This window comes from Biomphalaria glabrata, chromosome 12 (genome assembly GCF_947242115.1).
Source record: "Biomphalaria glabrata chromosome 12, xgBioGlab47.1, whole genome shotgun sequence".
NCBI classification, from domain to species: Eukaryota; Metazoa; Mollusca; class Gastropoda; family Planorbidae; genus Biomphalaria; species Biomphalaria glabrata.
In genome coordinates, this window is record NC_074722.1 from 14,157,712 (window position 1) to 14,177,804 (window position 20,093).

At 38.5% G+C, this 20,093-nt stretch overlaps 1 protein-coding gene across 1 annotated transcript; it reads left to right on the forward strand.

Annotated features, from left to right (window-relative positions):
- Positions 1–18,428: 18,428 nt before the first annotated feature.
- LOC129922006 (uncharacterized) lies at positions 18,429–19,869 on the forward strand. The gene has a single exon (XM_056005838.1). It carries the CDS (start codon positions 18,538–18,540, stop codon positions 19,729–19,731), a length of 1,194 nt encoding a protein of 397 aa, XP_055861813.1. The 5' UTR covers positions 18,429–18,537; the 3' UTR covers positions 19,732–19,869.
- Positions 19,870–20,093: the final 224 nt, after the last annotated feature.

The window sequence follows — 20,093 nt, forward strand, 5'->3', positions numbered from 1 at the left end:
TTTCATCCCCAGGTCATTTCATCCCCTGTCTTCTCATCATCTGATCATTTTATCTAAAAAATAGTAATTGTAAAAATCATGAAATAAGCAATATTTAATATATTTATTTTTATTTACATAACAAAAAGTGTAACGCATTAGATAAGAATAAAAATAAATTCCACTAGAAACTATAAAAATGTAACATTTATAGATATAGAGGTCATTTAAAATAGTTTTTATGTGTATAATTTAATATTCAAAATAAAAAGGCTATTGTAAGTATAGAAGACGATCGATCAGTTCATATTGCTGAACAATATTTGTAATTCTCTTTGCCTATAACACAATTTACAACTTTAATGTTTAAAAAAAATTAAAGCAAAACGTATATAGACTTAATATCTTGTGGATGGTTGAAGGCAGCCTTTATTTAAAAAAATAATAAAACCTTATTTCAAGGCTAAAAATGACGCGCCCATTTTCAAGAAAGAGCGATTGAAAAATAAACTACAGTGAAAGATGGTCGTCATCAGGTATCAGTGACATGATCATTAGTATCCTCATCGTTAGAACTGTTCAATGAATTCCACTACTTTCACCACACCTTGGCCTTTGATGACAAGTTATCAGCGGTATGGTCATAATTATTCTAATTGTTCTCATCTCTCAAAAAGATTTTCACTACTTCCACCACACCCTGGCCTTTGATCATTACGTCTTGCGCAGGATAATATTAGAATATTACATCCCCCACATCCAATAGAAGCGCTATAGCTAAGTACTCACCCAGATTTACAATATATTATAAGATTTCTCATCAATAATGCAAAATGGTATGGGAAACACTATAAGCGCATTAACAGCATATTAAACAAGGTTGAAGAGGGGCTGCTTTTGTTCTCTGCTCTTCTCCTGTAGCTGCCGCAGAGAGAAAATCATATCTGTTGTAGATCTTCCTGCCCTAAAGCCACACTGCGACTCTGGATAAACACGATCTGCCAGGATCTGTAATCGCTTTAGTAACACTCTAGCAAAAGCCTTTCCGACTATGCTAAGCAGTGAGATGCCTCTGTAATTGTTACAATCAGAGCGGTCGCCTTTATTTTTATAAATTGTAACAATGTTGGAGTCTTTCAATTCCTGGGGGACCATTCCTTGTTCCCAGCACAAGCTTAGCAGTTCATGGAGTGGTTTGATTAGGGCATGTTTTCCAGCCTGAATTACTTCAGCAGGAATGCCATCTCCTCCGGGTGTTTTCCCATGTGCAAGCATGTCAATGGCAATGCTCAGCTCCTTTACTGAGGGCGTTTCGTCTAATTCCGTCAAAACTGGAAGTGATGGGAAGTTGGAAACAGCATTTGGTGAGATGGCGTTTTCAATCTGGTAGAGTTCTGCATAGTGTTCTACCCATCGTTCCATTTGCAGCGCACGATCGCTGATGATTGAGCCATCTTTTGACTTGAGTGGAGCACACTTGCTGGTGTGAGGTCCAAAGGCTTTTCTCATGCCCTCATATAGTCCTCTTATGTTACCACAGTCGGCACAAGATTGAATATCTTCGCATAGCTCCTGCCAGTATTTGTTAGCACATTGTCTCGCTACTCTTTGGGCATTGTTACGTGCAGCTCTGAGCCTTATTAAGTTGCTTGGGGTGGGATCCTTCTTGTAGATTCTTCATAGCTTTTATTGATTTGACCAAGGCCTTTGACCTTGTTAGCAGAAGCGGTCTGTTTGCTGTACTAGAGAGAATCGGCTGTCCAAATAAGTTAAGAAAACTAGTGTCAGCTTTTCACGAAAATATGCAGGGCACCGTTCAGTTTGAAAGTTCTTCCTCCAGGCCATTCTCCATTAAGAGCGGTGTAAAACAAGGATGTGTACTGGCCCCTACACTTTTTGCCATCTTCTTCTCAGTCGTACTATCCAGTGCTTTTAAATCCCTGGAAGACGGAATATACATCCATAGCAGATCCGATGGAAGGCTCTTTAACCTGGCACGTCTTAAAGCCAAAACGAAAAGGCGTCGTATCTTGATAAGGGAGCTGCTGTTTGCCGATGACGCGGCACTCGTATCTCACTCACAAGGAGGTCTACAGAAGCTAGTGAACGCCTTAGCAGCTGCTTGTCAAGAGTTTAGCCTTACTATAAGTCTCTCCAAGACCGAAATCCTGGCACAAGACGTTGCAGAAATACCTATAATACAAATTGGGAACCACACCCTTTCAGTGGTGCAGGAATTTACCTACCTGGGTTCAACAATTGTCAGTAACCTAGACTTAGACATCGAGCTGACAAAAAGGATAGGAAAAGCTACCACAGCATTGGCAAAACTCTCCAAGCGCGTCTGGGAAAATGGTAAATTGACCACAGCGACCAAAATCCTAGTCTACAACGCCTGTGTTGTGAGCACTCTCCTTTATGGCAGTGAAAGCTGGTCAACATACATGTACCAAGAGCACAGATTGAATAGTTTCCACTTGCGCTGCCTGAGACGCATAATGGGCATCTCTTGGAGGGACCATGTCTCCAATCAGGAAGTTTTGAGACTGGCCAATATGAACAGCATGTATGCTCTCCTGACACAAAGGAGATTACGCTGGCTCGGACATGTCACCCGCATGCCAGATGGTAGAATCCCGAAAGATATCTTATATGCTGAGCTTGTGGAAGGAGTCAGACCCAAGGGCCGCCCAAGACTAACATATAGAGATGTCTGCAAGCGAGACATGAGAGCCTCAGGCATCAGTGAAAGTATGTGGGAAAACATAGCCAAAGACCGGAGTGCATGGAGACAGACTGTGCGTGCTGGGACAACCCTTGCTGAGAACAAAAGAATTGAAGCGGCTTTAATCAAGAGGGAAAAAAAGAAAGCTGCCCTGTCTGCTAGCCCTAAATCAGAGGCATACAAATGTACGAATTGTGGCAAAGTCTGCCGTTCTAGAATTGGCTTGATTAGCCACACCAGATTCTGCCCCGTCTCAAGATTAAGCCAAAACCAGTGACTCACTTGGGCGCATCCATTGCCTTTCGAGACAAAAGGAGCCATATATATAAACAAGGTTACAAAGACAGTTTGTGTGAAAACACAAACTCAAAATCGGTCCCCCCAAGTGGTCCACCCTGGCAGGTAAAAAGGTAGGTCTCAATATTTTCAGGAAGAACATCAGAATGATGAGCGTATATGAGTATAAAGAACCTGTGTACAAAATTTAACACAAATCAGTACGACAAATTCTCTCAGGTTTGTACCAGCACCGACTAAAGTAAGCTACTACTCTTTCAGCTCCATCTACCTTTTGAGACAAGACGGCGCCTTTTCTGTGCGCATCGGTACCCCGAAAAAATCGCGCGGACAAAATAGCGCGACAAAATAGCTCAGAAAAATATATTTCAGTCATTTTGAAAGAAATACTATAGATATCGTAAAATATGAATAGAGCCAATATTTATTTTTTTTTGTTTTATTGTAATCATTATTTTTCAGTCATTTTGCAGGAAACACTTTAGTTATCTTAAAACATAAATATGCAAACATTAAGTAGAAATTATCATAAACTAAAATGAATAATTTCAAAATATAACATTTTTTTACATTCCAAAACTTTACTTTGAAAACAGTCAAAGATACTTGTCCGATTTATACACACACACACACACACACACAAACTTTTACAAAGTTAAATTGTAGAAAAAAGTCACTTAGAAATTCCATCACTGCTTGAACAGGGTCAACGCATTTCAAAATCCTATTTATAGCAAGTTATGTATTTTAAACATTGGTGAAAAAGGGGAATAATATAAAATTTAAAGTACTCTTGTGCTCTGCAAATATGACATACTTTCAGATCGATTACTGTTGAAAAAGATGGGAAAATGCTGCCCAGCACAATCCGGTACTTGTATACACATCATATACAAGTCCGCGCTATTTTGTCTTGTGCTATTTTGTTATTGGATTTCTCGATTAATAAATCACTCAGTGGTTGGTAACTTACAAATATAATATACAAATATAACATAGATTTAATGAAAATGACCTACATATGTCTATTGAAGATATAAAAGTGTCTAAACGCAAAATTTAACTCTTTCTCTCCTAATTAGCGATACGATCGGATTAAATAAAATTACTTTCTGGTTTTATAAACTTTAATTTATGTTATATAAAAAGAACACGCATTCTCTCAAAATTCTATTCCAAAAGTAATGTTTTCTGATTAGAAACAAAAATGAATTTATTCATTACAAGGTAGAAGTACAAATGTGAACAATGAACCTTTCTGTCAGAACGAGGGAAAATACTTACGGAGATAAAGAGTTAAGTTCTTTATTATCAGGAGATCAGTCAGCCTTTAGCATAGCTTCTTCTCTTTCCTTAGACTTGGGTTAAACTCCGCTGTATCTTGTAAGATAAGATAATGTCAACATCCCTTCTAAGTCTAGTCTTAGACAGAGCACGAGCCAAATTGGTGTGCAAGGTAGGGTTATAACAATACTGTTATGACTTTGCCATGCGCATCGCCATCCAAGATAGTGCAGAAAGAAGGTGCGCACTATCTGTGACCAGACAAGTTGGATGTTGACATGAGAGAGAGAAGGATTTCCGCCCAAGTAGAGAGAGAGCCAATATGGAGATGCTGTGCTCAAGGCAGATGCCCCTTTGTGTTTGTCTTGTCTCCGTGTAAATAAACGTCTTTGTCTCGTTGAGTTGCCTCCCTTCAGTTATTACAATACTGTTATGACTTTGCCATGCGCACCGCCATCCAAGATAGTGCAGAAAGAAGGTGCGCACTATCAGTGACCAGACAAGTCGGATGTTGACATAAGAGACTAACGATTTCCGCCCAAGGAGACAGCCAATATGGAGATGCTGTACTCAAGGCAGATGTCCTTTGTGTTTGTCATGTCTCTATGTAAATAAACGTCTATGTCCTCGTTGAGTTGCCTCACTTAAATTATTACAATTGGTTGTCAGAAGTGGGATCATAGGCAACTCAACGAGAGGAGGTAGGATTTACAATGGCAGCTTTGAAACAATTAGACCAACTCTCGGTTAGAGAGCTTAGGAAGGAACTTCGTAACCGATATGAGATAATTGGTGGTACCAAGGAGGTGCTTACAGCTCGTCTCCGGCAAGCCCTAATTGATGAAGACGAAGATCCGGAGACCTACCTATTTGAAATTGAACCGGAGATTTATGAGCTTATTGGCAAGATAAATGAAGGTATTGATGCAATGTGTGAACAAATTAACAGTATGGGGAACAAGGTAGATAAAATGGTGTCTGAGCTGAAAGAAAGAGTAGACTCGTTGGTAAAGGAGCAGTTGCCTGTAGACTCGTTGGTCAAGAAGTTGCGTGGTCAAGGCTGTGGTTGCACAAACAGTGGTGACGGAGACGCTGGGGATTTGAGCGCCGTCTGTGTCTGTGTTGTGGTTGTGACTTTCAAGACGAGAAACGTGATGGCGATTGCTGTGATGATCTCAACGGGATGTAACGAGTTGAACGGAAGGAGACAAATGAAGAAACTGAAGTCTGTTATGTGCCTGAAGCGTTTGTTCCTGTTGTACCTGTTACCAGTACCTCAATGAGCCGGACAGATCAAGACAACGTTGGGTCTGCGTTCAAGCCTGTTGCTGTGGACTTTAAAGACCTCTGCCTATCTGTCGGTGCTAACGAGGGAAATTCGAAGCTTGACAACTGCATTCAGAAGCTTAGCATGAACTGTACGTGCGGCGCATCACACATAGAATTTAGATGCCAAGAAAACCACCAACAGGGCATATGTACTTCTACCATCATCATCGACATTGGCATAGATGAATGTCAATCGGACCACTCTAAATCTGAGCCGTCAAGAGGAAGACATTTTCCACTTGAAACTGAAGAGACCTGTATTCTGGACGTGAGACTGTTGTCTGAGGATGACTGCGGTGCATTGGACTTTGTTTGCAACGTGGCTGGATGTGAACCTGCAGCTCCCTTGAGAGGCGGCTGTCGGGAAGGTCTGCTGAGACAGCGTGTCCGATCAACGGCTGTGCTGAAGAAAACAGTGCTCGACCCTATCTCTTTGTGTGACAAACGGCCACGTCATTATCGCAACAACAGCCTGGTCAACTGGAGAAAGAGAAAGCGGCATTGGAGGAAAACAATGTGGATGGCCTCGTGGGGAACACGCTCCCTGCCGCCTGTGGCTCCCACTGATCGACCTCCACCTGAACTGTCAAACCTAAGCTACAGTGTTTCTTTTCGGGACGAAAAGTGCTAAGACGGGGGCAATGTTATGACTTTGCCATGCGCACCGCCATCCAAGATAGTGCAGAAAGAAGGTGCGCACTATCAGTGACCAGACAAGTCGGATGTTGACATAAGAGACTAACGATTTCCGCCCAAGGAGACAGCCAATATGGAGATGCTGTACTCAAGGCAGATGCCCTTTGTGTTTGTCATGTCTCTATGTAAATAAACGTCTATGTCCTCGTTGAGTTGCCTCCCTTCAGTTATTACAATACTTTAAACAATCTTAGACTTAGACTTAGGTCCTCCCGCGCCGTTTGGCGCAAAGGGCGACAAGCTGTCTCCATAAAGATCTGTCAATGGCAATGTCTGAAGCCTCCTCCCACCTGGTGTCCACTGCTCTGAGGTCCTCCATGAAGGTGTGTCGCCAAGTAATACGAGGACGTCCCTGTTTGCGCTTTCCTCGTATTGGCTTCCATGTTATCGCAACTCTTGGTGTGCGTCATGGGCGTAGCCAGGGGGGGGGTTCTTGGGGTTCAAACCCCCCCGAAATGAAATCCCCCCCCCCTGGGGGGGGGGAAGTCGGAATTTAGTGACTGATTTTTTGCTTTGATTTTGTTTATTTTAGGTGAGATTTTAATACTAAACCATCACTTGCCCTAGCACAACCAAAGGCGTTTTGAGTTTAAAACCCCCTACCAGGGGGGATCGAGTTTAAAACCCCTTACCAGGGGGGTTCGAGTTTAAAACCCCCTACCAGGGGGGTTCGAGTTTAAAACCCCTACCAGAGCGGTTCGAGTTTAAAAACCCCTACTAGGGGTTCGAGTTTAAAACCCCTTACCAGGGGGGTTCGAGTTTAAAACCCCCTACCAGGGGGGTTCGAGTTTAAAACCCCTACCAGAGCGGTTCGAGTTTAAAAACCCCTACTAGGGGTTTTGAGTTTAAAACCTCTCTACCAGGGGTTTTGAGTTTTAAACCCCCTACCTGGGGTTTTTGCAGTTAACTCCCCCTCTTCTATAAAACAAAACACACAAAAAATGCAAACGAAAATCCCCTAATTCCAAGAGCACAGTTAAGGAAGATTTTGATTTTAAAACCCCGTCTAAAATTTACGATAAACCCCTCTTTAATATAAAAAAAAAGCTAATTACGCACTCAAAATGTTATGAGCGTAGCTAAATGGGTTTTGACTCAGTTTTGAGTTTAAACCCCACTTCATGGGGTTTGAAGGTAAAAAATACCTCTTTAATAATAATAAAAAAAGCAAATTATACACTAAAAATGTTATGAGTGTAGTCTATGGGGTTTTGAGTTTAAACTCCCCTCCAGTGGAGTTTGAAGCTAAAAAGTACCTCTTCAATATAAATAAAAGAAAATTACTCACTCTAAAATCTATGAGCGTAGTCAAAGGGGTTTTGAGTTTAAACCCCCCGCCATCTTCAGTGTAAGAAAAAAAGCAAATTACGCACTCAAAATGCTATGAGCGTTGCCGAAAGGGGTTTTGAGTTTAAACCCCCATTCAGAGGGGTTTGAGGCTAAAAATACATCTTCAATATAAAAAAAAAAGCAAATTACACACTAAAATTATTTGAGTGTAGCCAAGCCAATCGGGGGTTTTGAGTTTCTTCTACAGATGGCTTTTTTTTTTTTTTAAGTTTAAAACCCCTCTAGATGGTTTTGAGTCTAAGATCCCCCTACAGAGCATTTTGAGGTGGAAAACCCCCAACAGAAGATTTTGACGATAAAACTTCTCTTTAGGATATAAAATCTAAAGCAAGCTACAGTCACTTAATTCCAAGAGCGTATTCAAGAGAGGTTACACATTTTTACCAGTGGCAGGGCTCCATTAATAAACTTCAGTGAATAGTCATCTACCGAAATCGAAAAACACTAAATGTAGCTCAACAAAGATGGCTAAGACAGATTTTAGGAGTCAGTTATAGAGATCGGATCTAAATCAAGGAAATCCTATGCCGAACTGGGAGTCGACCCCTTAGTAAGATTGTGACAGAGCGTCGCATGAGGTTTGTGGGACATGTTCTCCGACAAAATGAATTACGCATAGGTGGGAAGAGACTTCAGACATTACCAGTGACAGATTTTTATGGAAACTGCTTGATGGCAAATGCTCCGAACGGCGTGGGAGGGTCTAAGTCAGTAAGAATAGCACATTAGGTTTTTGAAATAAAACTTTTTAATAGTATTAAAATGGACAGTAGATACCTCAGAATATGCATTTTGTTGGCTTTCAATACCAGAAATAGTGCTTGGCGGTGGGGCTTCGCCCCGCGCTGGGGAGCTCCTGGCGCTCCCACAGACACCCTTGCTATTAATGGCGGGGAGTCCACAATTTTATGGAAACACACCCCCCCAACCCCCCCCCCCCCCCCCCGAAAAAAAATCCTGGCTACGCCCATGGTGTGCGTAGTTCATTTTGACGTAGAACATGTCCCGCAAACCTCATGCGACGCTCAGTCACAACCTCACTAAGTGTTCGACTCCCAGTTCGGCCTAGGATATCAACACTCTATATCTAATTCAGATGGGAGTTTAAGATTTTTTTTTAAAAATCCTACCGATAAGAACTATGAACTACTCGGAGGTTCGCGCGCGACGCCTTTAAGTCAGACAACTACTACAGATGACTAGGGGGGAAGGGGGACACGATGCAACCACACCTACAGATTATATCTAAAACATCACAACATATAAAACTCACAAGGACAACACACCAGGATCCAGATACAAACAGCGCAACACCTGCTCACAGTACAATACACTACCATTAGGAACCAGCTTTCTTTACGAAATTTACCCAATTTGCAGGACAACATTAGATCCAACTAAAAGCGTCATCAATCGTTCGACTCATCAAATCATTAATTAAATAGCTAGGTAGATTTTAGGGTTCGATAGATCATTTCATCAATTCATTAGGTTCATGACATTAGGCATACATTAGCTCCTTTCTACTGACAAAACTTGCATGCGCACATGAAAATTTTAAGGTTTAGGTTAAGTTAAAAGTAGAAAAAACTTAGCTATATTTTAAAATTTTACTGCCGGCATCAGATCTAAATTAAGTGTAAGGTAGGAAAAAACTTAGCTATAATTAAAAATTTTACTACCGGCATTAGATCTAAATTAAGTTTAAGGTAGGAAAAAACTTAGCTATAGTTTAAAATTTTACTGCCGCCATCAGATCTAAATTAAGTGTAATGTAAGAAAAAACTTAGCTATAGTTTCAAATTTTACTGCCGGCACTATATCTAAATTAAGTTAAGGTAGGAAAAAACTTAGCTATAGTTTAAAATTCTACTGCCGGCATCAGATCTAAATTAAGTTTAAGGTAGGAAAAAACTTAGCTAAAGTCTAAAATTTTACTGCCGGCATCAGATCTAAATTAAGTGTAAGGTAGGAAAAAACTTAGCTATAATTTAAAATTTTACTGCCGGCACTACATCTAAATTAAGTTTAAGGTAGGAAAAAACTTAGCTATAATTAAAAATTTTACTGCCGGCATTAGATCTAAATTAAGTTTAAGGTAGGAAAAAACTTAGCTATAATTTAAAATTTTACTGCCGCCATCAGATCTAAATTAAGTGTAATGTAGGAAAAAACTTAGCTATAGTTTCAAATTTTACTGCCGGCACTACATCTAAATTAAGTTTAAGGTAGGAAAAAACTTAGCTATAATTAAAAATTTTACTGCCGGCATTAGATCTAAATTAAGTTTAAGGTAGGAAAAAACTTAGCTATAATTTAAAATTTTACTGCCGCCATCAGATCTAAATTAAGTGTAATGTAGGAAAAAATTTAGCTATAGTTTCAAATTTTACTGCCGGCACTACATCTAAATTAAGTTTAAGGTAGGAAAAAACTTAGCTATAATTAAAAATTTTACTGCCGGCATTAGATCTAAATTAAGTTTAAGGTAGGAAAAAACTTAGCTATAATTAAAAAGTTTACTGCCGGCACTACATCTAAATTAAGTTTAAGGTAGGAAAAAACTTAGCTATAATTAAAAATTTTACTACCGGCATTAGATCTAAATTAAGTTTAAGGTAGGAAAAAACTTAGCTATAGTTTAAAATTTTACTGCCGGCATCAGATCTAAATTAAGTTTAAGGTAGGAAAAAACTTAGCTATAGTTAAAAATTTTACTGCCGGCACTATATCTAAATTAAGTTAAGGTAGGAAAAAACTTAGCTATAGTTTAAAATTTTACTGCCGGCATCAGATCTAAATTAAGTTTAAGGTAGGAAAAAACTTAGCTATAGTTTAAAATTTTACTGCCGGCATCAGATCTAAATTATGTTTAAGGTAGGAAAAAACTTAGCTATAATTTAAAATTTTAATGCTGGCATCTGATCTAAATTAAGTGTAATGTAGGAAAAAACTTAGCTATAGTTTAAAATTTTACTGCCGGCACTACATCTAAATTAAGTTTAAGGTAGGAAAAAACTTAGCTATAATTAAAAATTTTACTGCCGGCATTAGATCTAAATTAAGTTTAAGGTAGGAAAAAACTTAGCTATAATTAAAAATTTTACTGCCGCCATCAGATCTAAATTAAGTGTAATGTAGGAAAAAATTTAGCTATAGTTTCAAATTTTACTGCCGGCACTACATCTAAATTAAGTTTAAGGTAGGAAAAAACTTAGCTATAATTAAAAATTTTACTGCCGGCATTAGATCTAAATTAAGTTTAAGGTAGGAAAAAACTTAGCTATAATTAAAAATTTTACTGCCGGCATCAGATCTAAATTAAGTTTAAGGTAGGAAAAAACTTAGCTATAGTTAAAAATTTTACTGCCGGCACTATATCTAAATTAAGTTAAGGTAGGAAAAAACTTAGCTATAGTTTAAAATTTTACTGCCGGCATCAGATCTAAATTAAGTTTAAGGTAGGAAAAAACTTAGCTATAGTTTAAAATTTTACTGCCGGCATCAGATCTAAATTATGTTTAAGGTAGGAAAAAACTTAGCTATAATTTAAAATTTTAATGCTGGCATCTGATCTAAATTAAGTGTAATGTAGGAAAAAACTTAGCTATAGTTTAAAATTTTACTGCCGGCACTACATCTAAATTAAGTTTAAGGTAGGAAAAAACTTAGCTATAATTAAAAATTTTACTGCCGGCATTAGATCTAAATTAAGTTTAAGGTAGGAAAAAACTTAGCTATAATTAAAAATTTTACTGCCGCCATCAGATCTAAATTAAGTGTAATGTAGGAAAAAATTTAGCTATAGTTTCAAATTTTACTGCCGGCACTACATCTAAATTAAGTTTAAGGTAGGAAAAAACTTAGCTATAATTAAAAATTTTACTGCCGGCATTAGATCTAAATTAAGTTTAAGGTAGGAAAAAACTTAGCTATAATTAAAAAGTTTACTGCCGGCACTACATCTAAATTAAGTTTAAGGTAGGAAAAAACTTAGCTATAATTAAAAATTTTACTACCGGCATTAGATCTAAATTAAGTTTAAGGTAGGAAAAAACTTAGCTATAGTTTAAAATTTTACTGCCGCCATCAGATCTAAATTAAGTGTAATGTAAGAAAAAACTTAGCTATAGTTTCAAATTTTAATGCCGGCACTATATCTAAATTAAGTTAAGGTAGGAAAAAACTTAGCTATAGTTTAAAATTTTACTGCCGGCATCAGATCTAAATTAAGTTTAAGGTAGGAAAAAACTTAGCTATAGTTTCAAATTCTACTGCCGGCATCAGATCTAAATTAAGTGTAAGGTAAGAAAAAACTTAGCATTAGTTTAAAATTTTACTGCCGGCATCAGATCTAAATTAAGTTTAAGGTAGGAAAAAACTTAGCTATAGTTAAAAATTTTACTGCCGGCATTAGATCTAAATTATGTTTAAGGTAGGAAAAAACTTAGCTATAGTTTAAAATTTTACTGCCGGCATCAGATCTAAATTAAGTTTAAGGTAGGAAAAAACTTAGCTATAGTTTAAAATTTTACTGCCGGCATCAGATCTAAATTATGTTTAAGGTAGGAAAAAACTTAGCTATAATTTAAAATTTTACTGCCGGCATCAGATCTAAATTAAGTTTAAGGTAGGAAAAAACTTAGCTATAGTTTAAAATGTTACTGCCGGCACTACATCTAAATTAAGTTTAAGGTAGAAAAAAACTTAGCTATAATTTAAAATTTTTCTGCTGGCATCAGATCTAAATTAAGTGTAATGTAGGAAAAAACTTAGCTATAGTTTAAAATTTTACTGCCGGCATCAGATCTAAATTAAGTTTAAGGTAGGAAAAAACTTAGCTATAGTTTAAAATTTTACTGCCGGCATCAGATCTAAATTAAGTTTAAGGTAGGAAAAAACTTAGCTATAATTAAAAATTTTACTGCCGGCACTACATCTAAATTAACTTTAAGGTAGGAAAAAACTTAGCTATAATTAAAAATTTTACTTCCGGCATCAGATCTAAATTAAGTTTAAGGTAGGAAAAAACTTAGATATAGTTTTAAATTTTAGTGCCGGCATCAGGTCTAAATTAACGGTTAGTGTAGGAAAACAAAAGCTATGCAAATTAACGTTTAGTTTAGGAAAAAAAGCTAGGCATAGGTTGAACTTTTAGTGCTGGCGTCAGGTCTAAATTAGCTGTTAGTGTAGGAAAAAAGCTAGACATAGGTTAGGCTTTTAGTGCCGGGTCAGGTCTATATTATCGTTTACTTTAGGAAAAAAAGCTAGGCAAATTAACATTTAGTTTAGGAAAAAAAGGTAGGCATAAGTTAGTGCCGGATTCATGTCTAAATTAACGTTTAGTTTAGGAAAAAAAAGCTAGGCAAATTAACGTTTGGTTTAGTAAAAAAAAAAGGCAAATTAATATTAGTTAAGGAATAAAAGCAAGGCATAGGTTAGTGCCGGCATTAGGTCTATGGTAACGTCTAGTACCGACGTCAGGTCTATGGTAGCGTCTAGTTTAGGAATTAAGGCTAGGCATAGGTTAGGCTCGTAGTACTGACGTCATGTCTATGGTAGCGTCTAGTTTAGGAATAAAGGTTTGGCTTAGTACCGACGTCAGTCTAAGATAGCATTTAGTTTAATATACACAGGCTGTCACGTGACATTTTTTTTTTCATTTTTTATCTATCTATCTATTTGTCTGTCTAATATACTGTAATAACTGAAGGGAGGCAACTAAACGAGACATAGATGTTTATTTACAGGACATCACAAATACACGTAGAACAACATGACTTGAGCACAGCATCTTTACATCAGCTCTCACTTGGGCGGACATCGTTCTCTCTCTCATAATGTCAACATCCGACTTAGTCTTGTCACTGATAGTGCGCACCTTCTTTCTGCACTATCTTGGATGGTGGTGTGCATGGCAGTGTTATAACAATATTATAATGTATCTATCTAATTAATCTATATATATAAGTACTAACTAATTCAGACTATCCGTATGCCCGTCCGTTGTTTGATTTTTTTTTATCGTAACGTCGTGTGTGTGAAGGGCTGGGATGGGGAGGAATTTCTGCTGACTCTTTTCCAACTTTGCTCTCTATATCTTGTTTGTTTTGTTCTCTGGTGTCTTCTCATTTCATCCTAACCCTTGATGCTTCTAATTAACTATCATCATCGTCATCAAACTCCATTTGAGTGAGGGCTTGAGAGGCTCAATTCCTCTCTTGCAAACCCTGCTGTCTTGCGTAGTGCATAAATGTCGCCATACAGGTCGAGAATTTTTGGTTTCCCAGACCTGTCGAGACGGAGATCAGCAAGTCTAGGGCAATCAAACAGAATATAAGGCACGGATTCCTCTTCCTCCCAGCAGCAGGGGCACCGTGAATCGAAATTTGGCCATAGCCGTGAGAAATATGAGCCAACAGGACACTATGCTATAATAGCTTGCTCAGGCCTGGACAGCCTCCACCACGGGGGAGTGAGGTCAGGGCGCCTCATGCGTTCCCAGACTCCAGAGCTTTTTGGGAATTGTCCCAGCACTCAAACCACTTTTCCATTCTGTTTTTTTTAATTATAGCCAGGGCATGATGAAAACTTACAGCCTGTTCAGTGGGTAAAATTTGCCCTCCCTGGTGGGCCAAGGAGTCTGCAACAGTGTTGCCAGTCACACCCATGTGACTCGGTACCCACTGCATTATTACAGGGGTGCCATAGCGTTGTTTTATGTTGTGTGAAGCCATGATGAGAGTGTCGATATTGGGAGGCTATGGTCCGGGGCTTTGCAAAGCCTGTAGTACATATTTAATTAATTAATTAATTATCTGTAGCAGTTTTGGCTGACCATTTTCAAGTTGAGTGCCATACATTTTCACAATACTCATGCTACAAACTCATACCTTAGAAAACTATCCTTTACATTGAAACCAAGCTTCTGAGGCTTTTTTAGGCACAATAAGTAAAAGTTTCAAAGGGTCTGATAGCACCTCGTGACGGGTTGGATATGACCCGCTGGCCGTAGTTGGGCAAAACTGATATATAGATTTTTCAAGGCAAGTTCTGTGTTATTGTCATTTGCTAAACCTTATAAGCTCTATAACTGACATGAATAAAAATAAAGACAAAGCTGACATTTACCATACCTCGACCATTCTCTTGACCTATTCTTGGTCTCTAGACGCTCTTTACATGACCATCTTATCATCTTACTGGAAGTCAAGAAGTAGACTTGATGTTTGTTGGATTCAACATTCTCAGCATTATTTACTAAGTAACGTAGATCCCAGATGACATTTCAGATCTAGAGTGTTGGCTTGGAACTAGATTCTATTGTGTGACCATCACACTTGCCGGGGATTATATTTTCAAACTTGATAACTCAATGAAGTGAAGAAACATCTCTCTGTATTTTCTTCAAAACTTCTTTAATAATACTTCTTCAACTTTCACATAAAATTAACTTCTCAATTTAACAACAACTTGACTTGATACTTCATAAATAAAACTTAAAGATACATGAAAAATTCAATTAGTATAATTTCAACTTCAACTAATAAAACTTTAATTAATGGACCCGCTAATATCACAAAACTTATAACCATTACTAATCGAGGACTAAGCTGACTTTCCCTTAATTTATACCTTTCTTAATCGTACATTCCAGAATCATGGAAACTTCTCCCCTAATTATTTTAGTAACTTTGACTTTCTAGAAGCTGACGTGTGCTATTTTTTTTCCCTTAACCTCTTTCTTTGATAGGATACCTAAAATTAACTTGTTTACGCTGGACACTTGCACTGGTTTGACCTCGCTTCTAGAAACTGGTCGAAAAAGGTCACAGACTCGACTCGTGACATATTGCTTGAGAATGTTTTGTGTTGTGTGTCACAACTGGATCAAGCTGTTATCCCAGAATGTGAAAATCTATTAAATCAACCATTCGTAAACTTTTTTTTAACCCCAGTATGTACATAATTTAAATCTACGAAACTTCTTATCGTAAGGTTTGTTTGTTTTTACAAAGCTTATATCAACTCATTCTGTCTGGCTGTGAGGTAAACAAATAAATAATTGTACACGTTATTTCTCCTACACCCGATCTCGGATCCAGCTAAAATTTGGCACAATTTTTTCTTTTACCTAATGGAGTGATCGTTAAATGAACTTGTGTGTTAGCCGTGCTTTTAATCGTGCTAGTATTTGTAATCGTGTTCGCATTATCGTAGTCTGTGAATCGTGACCAGTCTGTACTGTGTTATTGTGTGTATCAGTCGTGTTTTATTGAAATAAAGCCTTGTTTCTAAGGTTATGAATTGACTTAGTATATTACAATTTATTTCAATAAAACCATTCTTAAATGGACAAGTTTTTGCGTCCCAATAGACTGGATGCTGATCCTAGTTCAACTAATGCTTCAGTTACATGGAAACATTGGATTTCTTGTTTTGACAGATTCGCAACGAAGGTAGGGGCTAGTGAAAGCGAACAGTTTGACCTGCTATGCAACTTTGTGTCTCCATCCTTATATCAGTATATTTCTACCTGTTCTAAATACTCAGAAGCAAAATCTATTCTTGAGAATTTATTTGTGAAGGCCCCTAATGAAACATTGGCCAGACATTTGCTTGCAACTTGCAAACAAGAAGTCGATCAAAGTCTTGATCAATTTGTACACAAGCTGAGAGTGATGGCCAGAGATTGTCAGTTCCGAGCTGTCAGTGCTGACAAAAATGAAGAGGACGCCATTCGCGATGCCTTTGTTAGCGGCATGCGTTCGAGTGTAATTAGACAGAGGCTACTTGAGAAAAGATCCCTTGACTTGAAAATGGCTTTAGATATTGCCAAGACACTCGACATGGCCCAAAAAGAATCCAGTTCGTTTAGTACTCCTTCTCAATTGGTAGAGTCAACTTTTTCGTCATCGGCAATCTCAACCGAAGAAATGGTGGACTCAGAAACAATCGCAACAGTGAGTACTAAATGTTTCTTTTGCGGAGGTAGTCGGCATCTCAGAGCGAAATGCCCTGCCAAAGACTGCATGTGTCATTCGTGCGGGAAAAATGGACATTTTTCGAAGGTTTGCAGGTCTCGCAACACTCCTATAACCAAAACAAAAGTCAAAACATCTCCTAGCCACGAGATTAAAAGACAATCTTGTAAAGATTGTAGCTGCATTAAGGACTCTACACATCTAACATCACTAATTGCTACTTCGTCTGTATCTGGTTTAACTAAATCAACAGTACACATCTCTGTAAATGGCGTGAACCTAAAAGCCCTAATTGATACTGGTAGCGGGGAAAGCTACATTTCTTCAAACATACCAAGAGAATACGATTGGTCAGTGACACGTTCAAAGCACAAAATTTCTATGGCGTCATCTCAACTGTCAAGCGTCACAAGAGGCCACATGTTTGCATCGCTAAAATACAAAGGGGAAGTTTACAATCAATTCAAACTTTCGTTACTAGATGAACTTTGCACTGATGTAGTGCTTGGGTTAGATTTCCTCGCATTGCACAAAGAACTGATAATTCCATTCAAAGGTGGTCGACCTGCATTTCATGTTTGCTCGCTCAATGCTGTGAAGGTAGAGGCACCACAATTGTTTGCAAATTTATCCCCTGATTGCAGACCTATTGCTACTAAATCTCGTCGTTACTCCTTCCAAGACACACAATTTATTAAAGCTGAAGTTGAGAAATTGATACGAAACGGTATCATTGAACCTTCCAAATCACCTTGGAGAGCTCAAGTCCTTGTCACGACCAATGAGCGGCACAAAAAGCGAATGGTCGTTGATTATAGCCAAACTATAAATAGATTTACTTACCTGGACGCTTACCCCATGCCTAGAGTGGATGAAATGGTGGAGAAAATTTCCAGGTATGAAATCTTTAGCACATTGGATCTGGAGAGTGCTTATCACCAAATACCTATCCAACAGAGCGAAAAGAAATACACAGCCTTCGAAGCTTGTGGTAAACTCTACCAGTTTTGCAGAATACCCTTTGGGGTCACTAACGGTGTAGCTTGCTTCCAGAAAACCATAGACACTATTATAGAAAAAGAAAAGTTGTCTGACACGTTTGCCTATGTCGACAATGTAACAATATGTGGTACAGATGTAGACTCCCATAACAAAAATCTGTTGCATTTTCAGAAGGTAGCTCAGGAATACGGAATAACTTTCAACGAAAGTAAAAGTGTATTTGCTACTAAGAAGGTAAAGCTGCTTGGATATGAAATATCCAAAGGACATTTAAAGCCGGACCCTGATAGATTTCAAGCTCTGCGAGATTTGCCACCTCCAAAAGATCTGAAGTCTCAGAAAAGGATTGTAGGACTTTTGGCATATTATGCTCACTGGATACAAAATTTCTCCGACAAATTGTATCCTATAATGAAAAATCAAATTTTTCCTGTACCTACAGAAGTAAAAACAGCGTTGGAAGACTTGAAAGAAGAATTGCAGAAAGCAGCAATTTTCACCATAAAGTATGACCATCCTCTAATTGTGGAAACTGACGCTTCTGACATCGCAGTAGCTGCCACTTTAAATCAGGACGGAAGACCTATTGCATTCTTCTCTAGAACTCTTTCACCTAGTGAAAGGCATCAATCTGCCATAGAGAAAGAAGCTACTGCAATAATTGAAGCTATACGCAAATGGAAGCATTATTTGTGTGGCAATTATTTTACCCTTATTACGGACCAGCGGTCTATTTCATACATATTTAAAGACACTCATGACAAGAAAATTAAAAACGATAAAATACAAAGGTGGAAATTGGAACTGGCAAGCTTCAAGTTTGATATACAGTATAGACCTGGGAACGCCAACACAGCAGCAGACACCTTGTCTAGAGGGCACTGTGCAACCATGACGAAACAAAGTAGCCTAAAGACGTACCATGACTACCTGTGTCATCCAGGTGTCACTAGACTACTACATTATGTCAGGTCAAAGAACTTACCCTTCTCGGTTGAAGAGGTCAGGCAGACCATTCAACAATGCAGAACCTGCAATAGAATTAAACCGCAATTCTATAAGGAATTTGCAGGTACGCTCATCAAGGCCACACAGCCGTTTGAAAGAATAAGTGTTGACTTTAAAGGTCCTTTGCCATCAGCTACTCGCAACAAGTACTTGTTAACAATGATTGACGAATATTCGCGGTTTCCATTCGCTTTTCCCTGTCCTGATATGACATCTAAGACAGTAATAAAGTGCTTCGACCAGTTATTTTTCCTCTTTGGAACACCCAATTACATCCACTCTGATCGTGGCTCATCATTTATGTCCACAGAAACTACAGAATATCTACATTCTAAGGGCATAGCCACTAGCAGGACAACGCCCTATAACGCAAAAGGAAATGGTCAAATAGAAAAGCTGAATAAAACATTGTGGCAGGCTATTTTATTAGCATTGGACTCAGGGAAGTTGGAACTATCACAGTGGGAATCTGTGTTGCCCCAGGCACTTCACTCCATTCGATCATTACTGTGTACTTCTACTAATGAAACTCCACACGAACGGATCTTCAAATTCAACAGAAGATCGCCAACGGGAACATCCTTGCCTACTTGGCTACAAAACCCAGGCAAAGTATTACTAAAATCACCTGTAAGATCTTCAAAATTTGACCCATTGGTACAAGAGGTTGAACTTATTAGCTGCAACCCACAGTACGCCCATATACGATTTCCAAATGGCCGGGAGGAGACAGTGTCGCTTAGGCAGCTGGCGCCGAAGGAAAGTTCCACGAACGACTATTTCGAACCAGAGAACGGTATTCTGCCTCAAGAGGTCGGTGACTCTTTGGATCTCTCACCAGGGAGTCGCTACGTGCCTGAAACTATCAGTAATTCACAGAGTCCCACCCCAATGATGTACAACCAGCCAGAAGTCATCAGTGACTCACAGGGGAGCCACCCAATGCCAGAGGCCAATATTGACTCGAGTCCCGTACAGGACAGTTACGACTTGCAAGGAGAAAAGTCTACGCCAGAGATACCTCCGGATCCTTCCCTTCATACGCATGGCTATAACCTAAGACCCAGAAAGAAATGAAGGAGGGGTGAATGGAGTGATCGTTAAATGAACTTGTGTGTTAGCCGTGCTTGTAATCGTGCTAGTATTTGTAATCGTGTTCGCATTATCGTAGTCTGTGAATCGTGACCAGTCTGTACTATGTTATTGTGTGTATCAGTCGTGTTTTATTGAAATAAAGCCTTGTTTCTAAGGTTATGAATTGACTTAGTATATTACACCTAACATCACATAAATCATTTTTTTTTAAAGTTGACCAATTAGTTCATTAAATATTGGTATTTTATTATTTTGTTTCGTATCTGTAACAAGAAGTTGTACTTGGTTGAAGTGGTTGTTGATGCTGAATTAGTCCCCTTTATAGGTCGCCGCTTTAAAGTAAA

Bases quoted from the DNA above. Each gene is read 5' to 3' on its own strand.
- LOC129922006 (XM_056005838.1), top strand. From the start codon at position 18,538: ATGACGAAACAAAGTAGCCTAAAGACGTACCATGACTACCTGTGTCAT.